Raw genomic sequence first — 20,754 nt, 5'->3', positions numbered from 1 at the left:
AAGCATCTACCATATGAGAGGACACTGTGCTATATGTTTTACTTGCAATACCCTGTTCCTCACACAACCATGATGTAAATATTATGATGCCTATCTTACAGACAACTATGGCTTATACAGAAGTAGTTTGTAAATAAAGGTGCTACAACACAATCACAGGCCTTCTCGTTATTAGTACTGTGCTCTTTTTACTACAGTATTGAACAAATAGTGAAAATGATCCATTTTCTCAACTTCAAAAGGAAATACTCAGAAGTTACACTGTCCTGAAAGAATCTCAGACTCCATATGAATGCATTATGTTTTTCCTCCTGTAAATTATGACCATGAAAGTATTAGGTCTGTGCAAATAATTGAAGAATATAGTTAAGGAGTTTATTTCCATTCCAATTAGTTCCAAGTGCTCTCAGTATTTCAGTACCACAGGTACAATCAAAGATTAAGCAATTAGATGTTCTTGAGGGAAGCAGAGACCAACTCTTGCATCTATACAAAAGAAGCCCTTTGTCCAATTCAAAACTAGAAATGGTGAGAAAAAAGAACTGAGTTACTGCTTTCATATATCAAAAGCAAAGCCTGAGTTCTTCCCTGACATGTTAAAAACACCCCTTTTGAGGTATGTTTCTTACAAAGTACTTGATAGGCTGAATATTTTTATTCATTGTTTTTTCTCCATGTGAGGTATTTAGTCATTGTTCTTCCCTGAAACTTTATTGTTCTGTTAATCATGGATTCACTCTTTCTGCCCCCTCCCCATAATTATATGGTAAATGCATGGTGTATTTGAAAATAAGATGATTTTTTTACATAAAAAAGTTTTCTAATATATACCCCTCTGTCCACTTCTAAAAATAAAAGTAAATGAAAACTATCTGCTATATTATCATGTTTCTGATTAGATATGGCTGTGCTGGTGCTGGAAGTAATCACCAAACTTGATCATCTTCCAATCGGTAGAGTTCACATCAGTGGATTAGCTAAGCTTTCTCCAACCCATCACATCAATGGATTTTTCAGCATTGTTTCGCCAACATCTAAGAAACTTGGAGAACTCCAGGTAAAACATATTTTAATTCTTTGCTGCATAGAATAAAACTTTTTGACTCAAATAGTTGAATCTGTTTATAGAATGGATAGGGACTTGACTCCTGTCTACCATGCTAATTCCCACTTCATGCCTTTGTTTATATTTTTACCCAAAGACTGTAATATACCTTTGTTTCCCACTTATCTAAATCCTCTTAGTGATAATATGAGACTCCCAAGTACATGTATATTGGATGCTTGATATTTTCCCTATTGCTAGGTATTTGAATTCACTATTCTTGTGCAGTGTCTGATCTGCTCTTAATCCCATCAGTAAGATTTTTGTTTCAGATACTGTGTTTCTCATCTCTTTAAAAGTTACTTTGCCTAGCCCTGGCTGGTGTGGCTCAGTGGATTGAGCGCTGGCCTGAGAACCAAAAGGTCACCGGTTTGATTCCTCATCAGGGCACATGGGTTACTGGCATGCCATACAAGAGGCAACAGTGTTTCTCTCCCTCTCTTTCTCCCTTCCCCTCTCTCTGAAAATACATAAAATCTTAAACAAGAAAAGAAAAAAATTACTCTTCTTAATTTTTTTTTTTTTAAGTTTTTATTTTTCAGGTACAGTTGATGTACAATATTACATTAGTTTCAGGTATATAACTCAGTGATTAGACATTTATATAACTTAGGAAGTGATTGCCCCAATAATAGATTTTATTTCTTAAATGTACAATTTATTTTTCTTTACCTTCATATGTTCTTTTACATCCTTGAGCCTTAAAAGTATCTATATAATAGCCATTTTATGACCCTGTATGCTAATTTTACTGTTTCTATCATTTGGGGTTTTAATTGATTTCAGTGTTCTTGAGATTATAGGGCACATCTTGCTTCTTGTAATTTTTTTATTGCATACTGGATGTTAATTTACATATTTTGTACTTGATTTTTTTTCTTTAAGGAGTATTGGACTCTGGAAGGTTGTTCAGTTACTTCCCAGTATTAAATATATTAGTTTTCATGTTGAAAAAGTTTACTGAGGTCCTGATTCATATGAACAATTCTTAAAAACTAGAAATAATCAGGAAAATTGGAATATTGACTCAATTTTTGACAATATTAAAAAATTATTAATGTTTTAGGTGTGCTAATGGTAATATGTTTATGTTCTGGTGTGGGAGGAAAAATCCTCATATTATTACTAATGTATTTACAGAAGAAATTTTATGCTGTCTGGGACTTGCATCTCAATATCCCAGTGGCAAAGCAGGAGTTGGGAACAGTGTAAATGAAATGTGATTAGTCATCTGTTGATAATTGTTGAAACAGAATAACAAGTAACTGGATTAATTATACCATTTATTTCTGATTTTGTTTTAATTTTTTATATTAAGAATCTTAAAAACATTTTTCATATTAAAATTTGTTTAGAAAGAGCCATTTAAGTATAACATAATGGGTGAAAGAAAACTAACTTAACTTACACCATTATGTATCATTGTGACATTTTAGAACATTAAAAACAAAGATAATCCTATACACTTCCAGAGAAAAAGGGAAACACTCACATGTAAAGAATTGGAAAGTAGTATGGCTTCAAGCTTCTGAATAGAAGCATGAACATTAGGAGCCAGAAGACAATTCAGTAATGCCTTCAGAATAAAAATAGGCTATATGTCTGTCTCTAGCACAGTCTGTGTAGTCTAAGTGTGGTACGAAGACATTCCATATGTACAACTTAGCAAAATTTGTACCTTTCTCACAACCTTTCTGGCAAAGCTGCTGAAGGACTTTCTCTGCAAAACGAAGAAGTAAATTTAAAAAATCAAGATGTTATGTTGGAAACAAGAGATCCAATAAAGGAGAGAGATGAAGGGAGATCCAAGAATGGCAGCTCTACGCCAGGAATAAGTGTCGTCTAGACTTGGAATATATCCTAAACCTCTGGGAGACTTTTCTTAAAAAAAAAAAAAAGGTTATAAGATATCTGATGTGTCTGAAAATCTTAAAAGAGATTTAAGAGATTTAGACAACTAGCAATGAGTTTAGAATTAAATTATTAATAAAGAAAATACAAACTAAGGAATGAGGAAACAAGGCTATTTCCATTTTAGCTAAAAGTTGGCAGGAAAGGAAAAGTAATCAGTTATATATCATGGTTCACCTTTATCTTTTTTTCTTTCTACTGTTATTTTGGGGGAGTATTTTTTTATCGTTACTATTTAGTGCCCTCATACGCCCCTCCCCCCAGCAATTACCACGCTGTTGTCCATGTCCATGAGCCCATTTTCCTTTTTCCTTGATCCTTCAACCCCCCAACCTCTATACTGTCCCCCCAAATCAGCTTTAAATAGAATACATGTTCATACAGAAAGTTTGCTTCGATCAATGTTTATACTAGAACTATATAGGCAAGTCAGGAGGATGGGGGGTGGAGTTAAATTTTTATCTTCCATAGTAAGAAGTCAAAAGATAGTGCCCAGCCCCGGCTGGTGTGGCTCAGTAGGTTGAGCACCAGCCTGCAAAGCAAAGGATCACAGGTTCAATTCCCAGTCAGGGCTCATGCCACGTTGCAGGCCAGGTTCCCCAGTTGGGGATGTGCAAGAGGCAAGCAGTAGATGTTTCTCTCGCACACTGATGTTTCTGTCCCTCTCTTTTTCCCTCCCTTCTCCTCTCTCTAAAAAGGTAAATAAATAAAATCTTAAAAAAAAAAGATAGTGCCCAGAAACTGAGGGGCAGGGGAGTCAAGATGTAGGCTAATATAAGCACATTATTTTCACTATAGAGGTAAATACGACAAGAGTCAGGTACAGGAGTTGAAAGTGGTTGCCTCTGGAGCAAGAGAAATATGGAGCGAGCCTATGTGAAGGCCTTGGTTTTCTTTTCTTTTTTTTTTTTTTTAATCCTCACCTGAGGACATTTTTTTCATTGATTTTGGAGAGAAAGGAGGGGAAGGAGGGAGAGAGAGAAAGAAACATGAAAGTGAGAGAAACACTGATTGGCTCTCTTCTCATATGCACCGTGACCAGGGATCAAACCTGCAACCTGAGTTTGTGCGACATTTTGGTCAGGGTGACGCTTCAACCAACTGAGCAACACCAGCCAGGGCAGGACTTGTTTTCTGTACAAGCTTGTAAAACAGACTCTTCAAATTATGTGGATGTATAATACTAATTTTAGAATAACTTTTTAAAAATGCAGTGTATGATGGACTTCTTGTCATATTACTGCTTTGCTGTCCCCGAGCACAGTATTGAGTTGACTGTGTGGAATCCCTCCTGATGAGTTGTGAATGAAGCCAATGGGGAGCTGAATGTCTGGAAGATGAAGGAATAGAGGTGGCTTTAGAGTGTTGCTGTGCAGATCACATTTAGTCATAACTCAAAGAAGACAGATGCATAGTTTTTAAAGGAAATTGAGGTTATGGAGTTAGAAGAGTTTTAAATGATATCAAGAGCCATGGTGGCTGGAGGGAGGGTGCTCAGAGTAGATTGATAAAATCATTAGAGTCAAGCTGAGAGAGGAATCTTTGTTGTATTCTATTCTTGATATAGATCAGATGTCAAAAATAACAAATGAGTCAAGGAGGCTGGTTGTAAGAAAAATCAACTGCCAAAAATATAATAGAAATTTTAAAATACTGAACTTATACTATTATATGAGCATGTAACAATATGTGAATGTATGATTATTTTACATTAAAATTGGAAAACAAGAATATATAATTATAAATTCTTTTGAAATCCATTTCTTTGATTTGACTAGAAACTTGATACTTTTAGAAGTTATCAATACCAGACATTTTATATTTGATGGGTATTACAAGCATTCTTTTTTAAACCATTTGATTAAGAGTAGATTTAGATCCAAGATGGCATCAGAGTAGGTAGATGTTACACATACCTCCTCCCAGGACCAAACTGGAATTACAACTAAAATATAGAACAATCTCTCTGAATAAGCAACTGAAGAGAGTCTTATAACCAAGGATTCACAGAAAAAGTCATGTTGAGAGTGGAAGGAAGGGTGAAGACATAGAAGGGCTAGTCCTGTGTTTGTGAACGAGGGCTGAAATTCTGAAGGGATATCTCAGCTACAAAGGTTCCCCCAAAGAGTGTGGAGTTTCAGCCCCAAAGTAGGCTCTCAGCCCAGCGCACCGGAGCTGGGAAGAGGGGCTTACTTAATATCTGGCAGTGAAAATCAGTGGGGGATTCTGTCCACCAGGGAGGGAAGTCTGATAGAAACACTGGTGCTCTCTCAAAGGGCCAGTACAAAGAATCTTGTTCACAGCCACTTACCCTGGGTTTCATTTGATGGAGGGCAGAGCAGACTAGAGTTGTATGAGGAGAGGCTGGGGTTTATGGCTCTGGGAAGAGAGCTGAAGGGGCAGTGGCCAGGATCCCTGAGCTGAGGTCTCCCCCACCACACACACTATCTCTCTTAGGTGGAGCACTCTTCTACATACAGCATCAACCTGGAGGTATACAATAACTCCACCCTGCTGAGGAGTCAGCTGCCTGGGCCAGAGTATGGAGTTCTGGGCAGACTCAGGGTGTCAGTGACTGAGTTGTGTGCCTCCCCCTCATGGGAGATCCACTAGCCCCACTGTCTGGGCTCCAGGCAGCCCCACCCTCATAACACCTGATGTCTCTGCCCTCCTGAGATCTGGGCATGATTTGGAATAGACTGAGTTGTGTAACTCGGAGGCTGGGCCACTCCCCTCATCATGCCCCATCCTGAACAGTACCTCCCCTTCATAGGAAATCCACTAGCCTCAACCTCCCAATTCCCACAGTCCCTCCCCTGCTCCAAGCAGGATCTGGGGCAGATTGAATTGGGTGGCTCTAGGACAGGGGCCATTTTTCCCTCACCTTTCCAATCAGTGGAGAGCCCTCCCTTCATATGGCCAAATCTTGGTCATTTACAGCCTATTAAATTCTGTTGGCCTTACCCTCACAAATCCCTGAGACCCTACCCCACCACAAAGGTGTGCAAGCACCCAGAGGATGGCAGCTAGACTTGGTATACCCTGGGACATTTGCCGAGTGGCCTCAGATGCAGCACAGGCACCAAGTTTGAACCTCTATCGATCTATTAAACACCACTCACCCCTACCTCATGATGCACTGAGAACCTACCTCATGCAACTCAAGTATCACCAAAGGCTCTTTCAGTAACTGAGTCTAACAGGTGGAGGCAGATCTTAGGGTGCTTTGGTACTTTTGCTGAACTACCCCCAAACCCAGTGCTGGTAAAAGCCTTGGTGCACAGCTTGGTCTTGGCATACATAGCCAGGCCCAGCAGAGTCGGCCACAAACAGTGGATAGCTTTGCAGCTCCAAACAGGTTGCTCAGGGCCAATCACAGGCAGTGACTCACATTATAGTTCAGTCCATTAGGTATGATTAGGCATATTAGACCTGTACAGTGAGTACTATGCTAATTAGTCCACAGAAAAACAACTATGAAAGTCCATGCCTCCAGGAATGCATAATATAATCAGGATGAAAAATAAGCTACAAGTTACAAATACCTCCTGTAAGCCTATCTCTTTACTTTTTAATCCTCAAATTAGGATAATATACTTTTCTGACAGTTATTTCATCATATGAGCTTCTCTATGTGAGAAACTTAGCATAGCTTCTGGCGTGTAGTAAAGTGTTCAATAAATGGTAGTTATATGGATGGATAGACCAGAGTAAGTAGAAATATCAAGAAGGGAAGGCCATAGCATCTCTTCCTGGATACAAAGAAGTTTATACAAGGACTTCCAGTCAAGATGGCAGTGTAGGCAGACATGACTCACCTCTTTGCACAATTACATCAAAACTACAACTAAAATATAGAACAACCATCACTCAGAACTGTCAGAAATTGAGTTGAATGGAAGTCTGATGACTCTGGTATTAAAGAAACCACATCCATCCAAACTGGTAGAAAGGGTGCAGACATGGAACAGGCTGATTCCACATCCACGTGTGGTGGATAAAATTTGGGAGGGATGTCTGAGGTGTGAGTAGTCCCAGACCCACACCAGGCTCCCCAGCCCAGGGTTCCAGTGACAGGAAGATAAGCCCCCACAACTTCTGACTATAAAAACCATTGGGGATTGAGTCAGTGGAAGAAACTTATGGAGCCCAAACACTTCCTTTTAAAGAACCTACACACGAACTTACCTACTCTGACTCACTCCCTCTGAACTCCGGAACCAGGGTGGCAGCTTGGAAGGCACCCATGGTATGTTGGCAGAGACTGAGGTGTCTGGAATCAAGGCAAGCAGAGGCAGAGGTCATTGTCCCTTTTCTGGGCCCTCCCCCCACAGAGCCATGAACCAAGCAAGCTGGTGCCATATCTGAGATTCCATCAGCATAGCTAACACAGTTTGGCCCACCTTGGACGTCTGCAGAGACTCTGCCCCACCCAACTTACAGGCCCACCCAAGCTGCTTTCCATATGAATGGCTGGTCTTGGCCCCTGCTTCACAACTTCCTAAATCCTCTCAAACAAGCAACAGCTGGCTTCAGTGAGCCCCAGGCCTGACATTGTCAGCAGCCAGCCTAGATTCATACCTTGGCTTCACCAGAGAATCTTCAAGCCCAGCACAAGTAGCAGCCATCTCAGATTGCTTTATACCTCATGCAGGGTGGACCCAGGCAAAACACAGGGCAGGAGGCTGACCTTGGCCTGCACCACCTGGGAAACACCAAGGCCAGCACACCCAGTGAATAGCTACAGACCATGTCAGAACACCACCACCCTGCCCCTGCACAGCTGATCCTCCACGGAGGGCAGAGGTTGGTAGTAAGTGGTCACAGCCAATCCTTGCAGCTGACCGCCTTGGGTAAATCCCTCCCAATGATCTGCCAACAGCAACCAAGGCTCAACTACAAGAGGAGGGTGTAGTCAGCCTACATAAAGGGCATATCTCAAGTACCCAGCTTGGGTGATAGGGGAGGCTGTGCCGCTAGACTCTGCAGGACACCTACTACATTAGGCTACACTACAAAGGCAGGGAGTACCTGCCTCATAGCAGCTCTACCTGATACATAGAAACAAACAGGGAGGCTGCCAAAACAAGGAGACAAAAAAACTTGGCCCACAAAGAAACAGCTCAAATGAAAGAACAGATCAAAACTCAAAAAAAAAAAAAGAGCTAAAAGAAATGGAGATAAGCAAACTATCAGATGCAGAGTTAATAACGCTGGTTATAAGAATGTTCAAGGAACTTAGTGAGGACCTCAACAGCATAAAAAGATCAGTCAGAAATGAAGGATACCCTAATTGAAATAAAGAACAATTTACAAGGAGATAGTAGTGTGGATGAAAGCCAAGAGTTAAATCAGTAATTTAGAACATAAGGAAGCAAAAAACAACCAATCAGAATAACAAGAAGAAGAAAAAATCCGAAAATGAGGAAAGTATAAGCAGCCTCTAGGACAACTTCAAGAGGTTGGACATTCACATCATAGAGGTTCTAGGAGGAGAAGAGAAAAAGCAAGAAATTAAAAAGTTATTTGAAAAAAAATAGTGAAGGAAAATTTCCCTAATCTGGCAAAGGAAATAGACATGCAAATCCAGGAAGCACAGAGAGTCCCAAATAAGATGGATGCAAAGAGGCTTCCTCCAAGACACATCGTAATTAAAATGCCAAAGTTCAAAGATAAAGAGAGAATCTTAAAAGCAGCAAGAGAAAAGCATATAATTACCTACAAAGGAGTTCCCATAAGACTGTCAGCTGATTTCTCAAAAGAAACTTTGCAGGCTAGAAGAGATTGGCAAAACATATTCAAAGTCATGAAAAGCAGGGACTTACAGCTAAAATTGCTGTACCTAACAAAGCTATCATTTAGAATCAAGGGCAGATAAAGACCTTCAGCTGAAGGTCTTTATTGAAATTATAAGAAATTATAATTTCTTATATGAAATAAAGGGACTTATTTAAGAAAAAGAAAATCAAACTATGAATAATAAAATGGCAAAAATTCATAACTATCAATAATTGAATAAAAAAAACAAACTAAGCAAACAAAGAACAGAGATAGAATCATGGATATAGAGAGCGTTTTGATGTTTGCCAGATGGGAGGGGGTTGTGGGGAATGGGTGAGGAGGTAAGGGGATTAAGAAGTACAAAGGCGCAGTTACAGAATAGCCATAGGGATTTAAAATACAGTACAGGAAATGGAGTAGCCAAAGAACTTATGACTTGTGGATGTGAGCAATGGTGTGGGGGTAGCCTGAGCAAGTAGGGGGTGCTGGCTGGAGGGGAGTAAAGGGGGGAAATTCAGGACAACTGTAACAGTATAATCAATAAAATATAGTTTATAAAAAGAAAGTTTAGCCCCAACTGGTGTGGCTCAGTAGATTGAGTGCTGGCCTGGGGACCAAAATGGTCCCCAGTTGGATTCCCAATTAGGGCACATGCCTGGGTTGTGGGCCAAGTCTCCAGTAGAGGGCACATGAGAGGCAACCACACACTGATGTTTCCCTCTTTTTCTCCCTCCCTTCCCCTCTCTCTAAAAATAAATAAAATCTTTTTTTAAAAAGGTTACACAGAGAAAGTAATACTGAGGAAATTCTATATACAAAGGTTTAAGAGAGTGAATAGAAGGTACATTTAGACAACTCTATTTAATTGATATATATAGAAGAGAGGAATGGAGGAGAGATAAGGGTTCTGAGGTCGGCAGGAATTCAAACTTGGTCCCATGAGGAATGGGAGCCATTAATTTAAAGTAAGCAAGGAACTTTAAAATTAGTCAATACTAAAAACAAGTTCTAATATATTACATGTCTCTTTCAGGTCTCACTTGCCCTGGAACCTTTGTCAGAAACTTATGACAACCACCACCCTCTTCCTACCACTGACATGACAGAAAATGTCCTTTTGGCTGAAGAGGGATTCAGAGAATATACTGAACCCAGCAATACCCAGTTTGTGGTTCCATCAAGACCTCATAGGATACCTACCACCAGAGTTAGTGGAAAAGAATTAACAGCCAACAGTAGTAGATCAACCACTCCAAGGTAATTACCACACCTAATACCATTCAGTCTGTCAGCTAATTCTCACTGCACTCATAATTTCTATCTTTCATTTTGATTGGGTAAAAGACGAAGGGTAGTCACTCATTTAGCAACTCAGTATTAAATACCCTCTGTGTGCCTCGTTCAGTACCAGGTGCTGGGGATAGTAATTATTAAGATAGAAAATAGTCATGACAGTGTAAAATGCAGGATAGGAAGTTCAGTCAATAATATTGTAATAACCATGCATGGTGCCAGGTGGGTACTAGACTTATTGAGGTGAATCATTTCATAAATTATATAATTGTCTAAGCCCTGTGCTATACACCTGAAAGTAATATAAAATAATACTGAAATTGAAAAATAAAATAAATTAATAAGACACAATTGCTCTTTTTAAGTACTGCTTACAGCCTAGTGAGGAGGGCAACATGTAGGTAAGAAAGTATAAGTCATCTACAGATGAGATGTCAAGTGTCTGTGAGGAAAGGGGGGAAAGGCAATGTTTTGTGAAGCAGAATGGAGTAAGAGGAATAGGTTTTGATTTTAAATAATTATGAAGCATTTGGTTTATATCAGACTCAGCACTGAGCTCTTTATTTCATTGTCTCACTTTAGCCACACACACGCAGTAGTAGGTAAAGCATCTATTATTTTCATTTGAGAGGTGAAAAACAGATGACAAAGCGTAAGCTACAGTGGTATTGCTGTAAACCACCGACCCACTTTCTGTCTCTGACGAGGTGGAATGTTGCCATAATGGATAATAAACTGCTGATGTTTTTTTTTTTATTTTAAAACAGGGGGAAGGACCACTTGTACTTTGCAGAGAACACTGATAAAATAAAGGACTCTTTTTTTGGACTAAAGCACCATCTTAATTCAGGACAGAGTATAGAGTCTATGACTATGAAAGGCAAAGCCCCACAGAAGCAGATGTCCCTTCTCAACAGTTCTGAATTCCAGCCTCAAATTAGGACTGTTGCCAAGAGTCACAGTGACTCATGTGTTCTTCCTTCAAACAATCCCCCTACCAAGGACCTTCTTTCAGGTATGTATATATTTGTGAACTGAAACTAAACTGTATTTTGGGGATTACACTATTTGTTGGCCATCCTGCAAAGAGAACCCGAATTTCTGTTTCAACTAAATAGGCAAATAAAAAGTGAGTAATTTTACTAGAGCCCAGAATTTCTCACTATTTAAAGGCAGCTCTATAAAACCTCTGAGTTACTTCTAAATAGTAGGTGCTTATAATTATAGGTTTAGGGAAGGAACCTGGTCACAGGGGAAAGCCTTTATCACAGAAAATTATTAGTTCTTATTTGTTCCCAAATAATTCGAGGCCAGTAAGGTCTCATCATAAGCATTTACTTGTATGACTGTGCACAGGCTAGTACTAAACCTGTTTCACATTCTGAAAACTACTGGTCTCAGAGTGGGAACATTTAGTGCATAGCACCTGCTGATCTTGCGCCTGGGAATTCAATATGATTTGCAGCCGAACAGAAGTAGAAAGGAGTCACTTTACCTATGTAAGGGCTTAGACTGAAATAAAAGAGCAAATAGCAACTGGATCAGATTACCTCATGTTAGGGAATGGTATAAAAACAAATGAGGCACCCTGCTCGGTGTTGCTCAGTTGGTTGGGCATCATCCCACAAAGCAAAAGGTCCGTGGTTCATTTCCTAGTCAGGGCACATGCCTGGGTTAGCTGGGCCAGGTCCCAAGTTGGGGCACACCAGAGAAGCAACTGATTGATGTTTTTCTCTCACATCAGTATTTCTCTTCCTTTCTTCCTCTCCTCCCCCTCTCTAAAAATGAATAAAGTCACCCTCGTTGTTGTGGCTCAGTGGATTGAGCACCGGCCTGCGAACCAATGGGTCACTGGTTCGATTCCCAGTAGGGGCACAATGCCTGAGTTGTGGGCCAGGTCAGTTCCCCAGTAGGGGGCATGTGAGAGGCAACCACACATTCATGATTCTCTCCCTCTCTTTCTCTCTCCCTTCCCCTCTGTCTACAAATAAATATAACTTAAAAAAATAAAAATAAAATCTTTTTAAAAAATGAGATAACTTACATTACACTGTTATGATCAATTATATATCTCTGTGACATTGGGAGTATGACAGGAATTTGTCTCCATCCTCAAAAGTAAAATTTTCAAAGTAGAATATTTACAGCATTAGTAGAAAAGTCTTTTAAATAACTATTTGGGTACATAATTTATATTAGAGTATTTTTTTAATGAAGAAATTTTATGTATATTTGTTAAACTGAAATGTCTATGATTTGCTGTTTTTAAAAATATACTCTGATTCTGTTCATTTTACTCTTTAATGTAACCTAGGCTGCATTAATAAGAAAGAAAATTGTCCCACTATACTCAGCACTTGTCAGCTCACACCTGAAATATTTTATGTAGACCTGGGCACCACACTTTGAGAAAGGTAGTTGTACACTCATTAAGCAATTATTGTTCCGCACCTGTTAAATGTTTGGCATTCTTCTAGGTGTCGGGGATACAGCAATTTAAATTAAAAACAAAACCAAACAACGCAAACTCCTGCCTTGTGGATCTTATGTTCTAGATGGGAAGACCAATGATAAACTAGATAAATAAGTATGTGGTATTAGTTGGAGATACTAGCAATGGGAAAATATGAAGCAAGGAAGGTGCAAGGAGGGAATGTTAGTTTTGAAACCAGAAAAGGTGGGATTTGTGCTGCCTGTCACCTACCAGACCAAATAAGCAAAGACAGGGATCGAATCTCTATGGGCGCTTTATGCAGAGGGCTGGCAATCTGAGAAGATGATGGTTTGTGCCCTAACAGAGTGTCTTAAATTCCATTTTAAACTGACTCTTTTTATAAGGAGAAGAAAAATGCAGATAAAGGGTTTGGAATTCAATGGAAAAAAGTGTAGGTAAGGAATTTCAAATTCAGGAAAGAGGTTAATCAGATAAAATCTGCAGTCCAGTAATTTCCCTAACATCCCTTCATCCTCTGACAAGTGATTTTCTTTATCTGTGTCCTATATCCTGTGTCCTGGGTGATTTTCTTCATCTGTGTCCTGGGCAGTGGACTGTCTCTCCCTGGAACACAGTGGCTTGGATACCACTTTGACTGCTTGTGGTCTCTTCTGGAGCACAAAGGTCAATTATCTGTGGTCTCCTGGAGTCGGGGGACTGTACCAGCAGTTCCTGAAACAATAGCTTTTTATATGCATTAACTACTAAGCTTATTAACTATTACGTTAAAATTTTCCAACTCTTGAGTCCCCCATCAGTTTTACATAGGCTGACGATGGTAAGCCTCATTAAGAAGGTAATAAGAGTAAAATCTAAAAATGAGTTCCTTCTAACAAAAGTAGGCTGGTGAAGGTGTTACCAGACAGGGGCTTGGGCCTGGAGTGGGTCTGCCTCATGCCTACCAGTAGTGTGTGGGTTTTTTACTTCATGTAGGAAAGAAAGATTTCACAACACAAGTCCAGGTGAGTTTGAGAGTATGTTTATTAAAGCTGGGGATAGTGAAACAAAGGAAGGGTTTTAGGTAGAAGAAGCAACAGGAGAGAAAAAGAGGAAAGGGGAGCTTTGGAGACAGGCTCAGGGGGTAAGCCCAGGATGAGCTGCAGCTGCCTGCTGTCCTCTCTGGTTGCTAGTCTCATGGCATCCTTAGAGTTTAGGAGAAAGACAGCAGAGATACAAAGCATGAGTGTGTTCTAGCAAAAGTGCTTTGTCTTGAGGCTTTTTATCTTTCTTTGACCACCACAATCCTAGGAGGGTCTTAACAGAATATTCATTAGCTTTTCAGGTGTGTCCTTTGATAATGTGGGTTCATCAAAATGTGTGTATAGAGGGATCAGGGTTGTTTTTCTGGTTAGTTTTATTTTTAAATAATGTTATCAAAGAGGGACTAGGACCAAGCCTGGTTTTCCAAGGACAGTCTGGGATATGTAAACCATTTGCTTCTAAATGTCCTCGGTTAAGGGAAATAAAACCTTGCAATTCATTAGATGGCTGGAAACTGCTCAAGTTGTGTGGCCTTGCTTAATTATTTTGTTTTAGTTTCCTTTGTTCCACTTGTCAAGGAATTTCCCTAGCTTCTCACTATCCTGCCTCAAAGGGACCACCAAGAGATATTTATTTAGCCTTGAGAAAACAACTACCATTTATTGAGCTATTGTCATGTGCTAGCTCCTGTGCCAAGTGCCTTATACATGTATAAGTGCCTTATAATAAATATAAAAAATTACATATATAATTTTTTAAAAACCAAGTGAGGTAAGGATTTTTATTCTTATTTTAAAATGAAGATCAGGCTTAGATTTAGAGAGGTCCTGCCTTGTGAAAGAGGGTAGATGTTCCTCAGCTCTAGTTCATTATTGTATCCTGCAATAGATTTGATGTTAACCTAGGCCTGCTTTATGTTTTTCTTTTTTAAATCAAAATGTGCTAGCCAACGGTTCAAGCCAAACAGTATATGCCAGGTACAACCCATGGTCTGCCAATATGCAACTTGTTCCATAAGACTTGATGCAGACTCCGGCCCACTGGAGTCTGTGTGTTGTGGATGAGGCAAACAGATTCACACAGACTGCCGAGTCCTGTGGAAAAAAAGGGACAGCACAGCCACTCTGTCAAGAGGAGAGCGCCCTGACCCTTGCCTGGACAGGCTTTTATTGCTTTCCAGTCACATTACATCACAGAAGGTTCTCATTATTTCTAAATTTAGTTAAGTGATTACTTCTTACAGATAACAAAAAAAGAAGAAAAAGTTGTAAATGCAAGGGAACAATAGACGTAGGGAGTTGCTTCAGAGATATACATTAAACATCTGAAGTCTTAACTCAAGGTGAGGGAGTTTTAGCAAAAGCAAGCCTCATAGCAGCCTAGGTACAATGCAGGCCTGATTCTCCATGGGAAAGCCAATCTACACACCTGCCTCCCATGTGCCGCCTCATATTTGATCAGTTTTCCGTATCAATGCTGGGCTACATTTGCCACATCCTGCTGATCAGTTCCCTATAAGACTTAATAGGATCAGTGGGTTTAAAGATAAACCAAGGCAGATTATGACTCAGTGTGAGTTAGTAGTTTAACTTGTACAAAATGAGAAAGGACAGCTTCAAGGGGTAGTGAATGCTTTATCACTGGAAATGGTCAAGCAGGGGCTAGGTAGCCTTCTGATGGGACTTTTCCAGATTAGATTAAACCATCAAGTAGGCAGATAGGATCTTTAAAGTTTCCTTCCAACCACAAGATTATGAAGTACTGAGATTAAGTGGGTCACTCTAGTAAGTAGGTCTAGACCTGAGGTCATGGGAAGGATAGAACAAATGTATAAACTTAATTATCTTCCTGGTCTTACTTTATTGTACTGACATCACCCCATAAAAGGGGGTACAAAGCTGAGTTAGTCACCCAGCTAGCATTTATGAAAAACTAACTATACATTTGGCTTGTAAGAGTTGGGAGTTTGGCCCTGGCTGGCATAGCTCAGTGGATTGAGCATGGGCTGGGAACCAAAGTGTCCCTAGTTCGATTCCCAGCCAGGGTACATTCCTGGGTTACAGGCCATAACCCCCAGCAATCGCACATTGATGTCTCTCTCTGTCTCTGTCTGTCTGTCTCTCTCTCTCTCTCTCTCTCTCTCTCTCCCTCCCTCCCTTCCCTTTCTAAAAATAAATAAATAAAGTCTTTAAAAAAAAAAGAGTTGGGAGTTTGGAACAGATGGCAAGAAGTTGGAACAAAAACCAAAAAGCTTTATACCTCCCTGTGTTTTAGCAAGAGCTGTGCCTATCGCATATAGGAAATGCACACGGGAAACATTTGTCCTGAACTCACTCAATTGCCCTTCGTTTGTGTTCAGGAAATGATTATTGAGTTGAGGTGCAGGAGGATGCCATGACACCTCTTATAGTGTAGGTAGCAGCTTCCTCTTGAGACGGGGAGAGAAGATGTTTTTGTTCCCATCTCTTGTACTTCAGAGAAGCTTTTCTAAGAATAGCTGCTTCAATAACGAAACTTCTTGGAGGCCAATAAATGGACCACCTGTGCTCAAATTTTTTCCTACTTGTTCTCCTTAATACTCATTTCCTTTTTAAAACCTGCCTTTGGAAAGTATCTTTTGTGTGCCTATGTTGTATCAGTCACTGTTTTGAGTAATGGATTTAGAATAATAAATAAGATATAGACCCTGACCTTAAGAAATTTAGTCTCATAAAAGGAAAGACTCTAAAGCAGAAACAGTACAATATGTGTGATAAATGCATCAGTGGAAGTATTTAATAAAACATTTTATCAAATGCCTGATATGTATCAGGCACTGTAACAGGCACCAAAGATACAAAGACCAATAAGACCTAATCCCTCATCTAAAAGTTGATGGAGTGAGATAGACAATTAAATACCATGTGATAATTTTTTGATGGAATTAAATATCTGGAGCTTTGAGAGCACAAGGAAGTATTGTGTTTAAAGAACTGGAAGTAGTTTAAGTATGGTTAGATCATAAAGTACTGAGGCGATTTCTCTGTTTAGAAATTTTTTAGGTATCAATAGAAAAACTATTTTTCTACGTGGGCCTGAAATCAAAGGAAGTTTACTATTGTCACTGTTTATCATTAACTACTTTATTCATAAAACATTTATTGAGTGAACCCACCTCATCAAAGAATTTTTAAATATGGTTGGCCAAAAAGTTCATTTGGTTTCCCTGTAAGATGGTTCTAATAGCAATTAGTTGTCTTTAACTTCATTCAAAACAGTTGTGTTAGATTGTATTGTAACAGCTGTCACATCAGTGTGCTTTTTTAAAAATACTTATCAAAATTGGTGAATTTTGGTGTAGCCATTTTAATACTGAAGATGGAAGATAATATGCAACATTTTTGGCATATTGTGCTTTATTGTTTCAAGAAAGACAAAAACACAACTGAAAAACAAAAAACAGATTTGTGCAGTGTATGGAGAAAGTGCTGTGACTGATTAAATGTATCAAAAGTGGTTTGCAAAGTTTCATCCTGAAGATTTCTTGCTAGATGATGCTCCATGGTAGGGTAGACTGTGAGAACAATCAACGTTATGCCATAAGGGAGATAGCCAACATACTCAAAATATCCTAGTGATAAAGTTATTGGTGAAAATGAAAAATGTATCTCTTATTTTCTGGAAAAAACATACAAACTTTTTTGGCCACCCAATGTATCAAATAAAGCCAAGTACCAACTAGAAACTAAAAGGAAAAGGGTTTCCTGTCACATGGCAAGCTCCTTTAGCCAATTTTTTAAATGTTAGCCCACTGTTTTGGGGGTTGTTTTTTTTTCACCTTTTCTCATTAAATAAACAGGACAGGCATTTTCTGGCTGAATCCCAATGAGACTTTTTTTTTTTAATTGAAACAAAAATACAATGAATTCTGAATGGAATATTGTATGGCCATTATTTACATAGAAAAAAGTTAATTTATGTAGTTAAGTGAAAAAACAGTCACAAAACAGTGTACATAATATATATCAGTTTGCAAAAGAAAAAATTTCTATATATAAGTAAACACTGGCACATGTATGCATAGATTAAAAAACTACAGGTATACCTCACATATATTGCAGGTTCAGTTCTAGATCACCACAATAAAGCAAGTATTATCCTTAAGGAAGTTATATGAATGTCTGGTTTCCCAGTGAATATAAAGTTATGTTTGTACTATTTTATAACCTATTGAAAGTATGCTATTGTCTATTTTTTTAACAGTGTACATTCCTTAATTAAAAAATGCTTTATTGCTACAAAGTGCCAACCATCGTTTAAGCCTTTAGTGAGTTGTAAACCTTGCTGGTGGAGGGTCTTGCTTCAGTGTTGGCGGTTGCTGTCTGTTCAGGGTGGTAATTCCTAGAAGGGTTGGTGTGGCTGTGACAACTTCTTAAAGTAAGACACCAATGAAATTTGCTACATCAGTTGACTCTTCCTTTCTCTTGAACACTTAGAGGCCATTGTAGGGTTATTAATTGGCCTAATTGCAATATTGTTTTCTCAGTGAACATGTAGACTTGAGGAGAGGGAGCGAGAAAGAGGGGAACAACCTGTAGATAGAACAGTCAGAATACACGCATTTATTGATTAGGTTCACCATCTTATATGGGTGTGGTTCATTATGCCCTAAAACAATTACAATAGTAACATCAAAGATTACTGATCACAGGTTACTATAACAAATAGTAATGAAAAAGTTGAAATTCTGTTACAATTATCAAAATGTGACACAGACACAAAGTGAGCAAATGCTGTTGGAAAAATGGCACTAATAGATTTGTTCAACACAGGTTCCCACAAATCTTCAATTGTAAAAAACAGTATCTACACAACACAATAAAGTGAAGTGCAATAAAATGAGGTATGCCTATATAATGAATATATCAAAATGTTAGCAATCCATATTCTTGGGTTTGGAATTGATAGGTCTTTCAGTTTCCTGTTGCTGCATAACAAATGACCACAAACTTAATGGTTTAAAACAACATCCATTTATTAGCTCACAGTTCTGTGGATCAGAGATTCAGCAAGGTATGGTTGGGTTTTCTGCTTAGGGTATCACGGGCTAAAATCAAGGTGTTAGCCAAGCTAAATTCTCATCTGCAAGCTCTCGTAATTTTTTTTCAAGGTCATTCTTGTTGACAGAATTCTGTTCCTTTCAGTTGTACAACTGAGGTTCCATTTCCTTGCTGACTATCAGCCAGGGGCTACTCTCAGCATCTAGAGACAGCCTGCATCTTTTGCCACATGGTCCCTTCCATCTTCAAGGCAGCATTGACAACTTTTAATCCTCTATATGCTTCAAACTCTGACCTTCCTATCCTGCAAATAGCCAAGAAAACTTTGTTTTTAAAAGATTTGGGACCACCAGTAATCTTCCTATATTAAGGTTGACTGATTTGGAACCATAATCACACCTGCAAAACCCCTTAAGAGAAATATCAGAATGCGTGTTTGAATCACTGGGAGGAAGTATGTGTACACGAGGGGCAGGGGATGGCAGGGGATGGGGTGGAACATCTTAGGATCCTACCTAACATGATGGGTGATATTTATTTTCTTTCAGTTTAGTTGTATTGTCACTAAATTACACATTCATTGAACATACGATATTTCAAGATTTGGGGTTTGTTTGTTTTTTTAGTTTTTAACCTATATGTTTAACTCTGTATACAAACAAATATTAGATGCTTATTAATCTCTTTAGCTTGTTTTTTCTTTTCTTCTTGGCCTGACCACCATATCTTCTTTATTTAGAAGCTATAAAACTCCAGATTGGGAGCAACAGGTACTTGGTGTCTACTCTCACTCACTCTGAACAACTGTGGAACCTCAAGAAAATAATACTTCCCAGTATTCCTTAGAATAATACCACTGGTCCTAAGCTTTTCAAAGAAGTCTAAGAATAAAGTGGGGTTATATGTAATACAGTGGTTAAAAATCATCTACTGCATGCATATAGGCAGATTGCTTATCCTCTGTGCCTCATTATTTTGCACTTGGAAAATAAAGAAAATAGTAGTACCTAACTCAGGATTGTTAGGAGGATTAAATGAGTTAATATGTGTAATATACTTAGAGTAACTCCCAGCACATGATACGAGTTCAATAAATGTTATCTGCTATAATTATTGTTATTGTTGTTTAGGGATGGGGTAAATTTTACCTATCTGAAGTCTGAAGACTTTCTTCTGACTTTTCTTTTAACCTGTGGTATGATCTTAGAAAAGTCACGGGATTTTTTTGGTATTCTTTTCTTTATGAAAATACGAATTTAGAATAGGTTATCACTATGGACCCTAAAAGTTTAGATGGTATAGTTGTGTTTCTTGGATAATAATGACATTAAAACTGTTAGAAATACTAAGAGAATACAATAAGGTATCTGAATACAAAAATAATATATTTACACATTACCAACCTTATTATGTACAAACACCAGTTGGAAGAGTCGATGCATGTATATAATGGCTCCTGCAAAGAAGTCAGTCTCTTCAAAAGAGAGACTTCATTCACTGCTGTAATACCAGCATCTAAAACAGTTAACATATTAGAAGCTCAGTAAATATTTGTTGCAAAATGAATGTCCTGAAGGTATTACCAAGCTAGTGGAGGAAGGCAGCCAAGTAAGCCATTATGGTACACTGATAGAAGCAAAGGTGCTAAATATTGCAGGTATTTCTGCTGGATTTTAGATTTTTTGTGTTCTATTTTTACCCTCTTCAGCTCTGTTGGAACAAGGCAGTAAACTACGTAACGCCATGGTGGTTTCTGCAATGAAATCAAGCCCAGATACTAGCGTGTTGTTGGATGAAGTTCATCCTCCTATGAAGGAAGATTTTCTCAGATCATCAACCCAGTAAGTTACAGAATAAACAGAACCTCAAGAGTTTATTTCTTGATAGTTAACATCTGTTTTTGTCAGGTTATGGACTAAATAATTTCAAACTGTTCAGAAAACAATTCTTAATGTGGTGGAAAAGAAGCCTAAACTAGAAATTAAGACACTCAAAATTTAGACCCAGCACTTGCACTTACTAAACATGCAAATGGCTCAATTCTTTGCTCTCTCTGAACCAGCATGCTTATATATAACATAGGATATTCTCTACTCCGTCTCTTAAAGAAATGAAGTGAGATTCAAATGTAGAAAAGGGTTTTGTAAATT

At 38.7% G+C, this 20,754-nt stretch overlaps 1 protein-coding gene across 3 annotated transcripts in view; it reads left to right on the top strand.

Annotated features, from left to right (window-relative positions):
- The window catches only part of C2CD3 (C2 domain containing 3 centriole elongation regulator), a 125,301-nt gene that overhangs the window by 5,429 nt on the left and 99,118 nt on the right, over window positions 1-20,754 (top strand). For all 3 annotated transcript variants that reach the window (XM_045817816.1, XM_045817815.1, XM_045817817.1), the window contains exons 3-6: window positions 900-1,057; window positions 9,831-10,054; window positions 10,858-11,105; window positions 20,313-20,445. In XM_045817816.1, coding sequence (XP_045673772.1) covers window positions 900-1,057; window positions 9,831-10,054; window positions 10,858-11,105; window positions 20,313-20,445 — 763 coding nt within the window. The remainder of the gene's footprint in view (window positions 1-899; window positions 1,058-9,830; window positions 10,055-10,857; window positions 11,106-20,312; window positions 20,446-20,754) is intronic.

This window comes from Phyllostomus hastatus, unplaced genomic scaffold (assembly GCF_019186645.2).
Source record: "Phyllostomus hastatus isolate PE091 unplaced genomic scaffold, TTU_PhHast_1.1 phas_scaffold_317, whole genome shotgun sequence".
Lineage (NCBI taxonomy): Eukaryota > Metazoa > Chordata > Mammalia > Chiroptera > Phyllostomidae > Phyllostomus > Phyllostomus hastatus.
The sequence above is the reverse complement of the archived record's forward strand: the minus strand, read 5'-3'. Positions and strand labels throughout refer to the sequence as shown.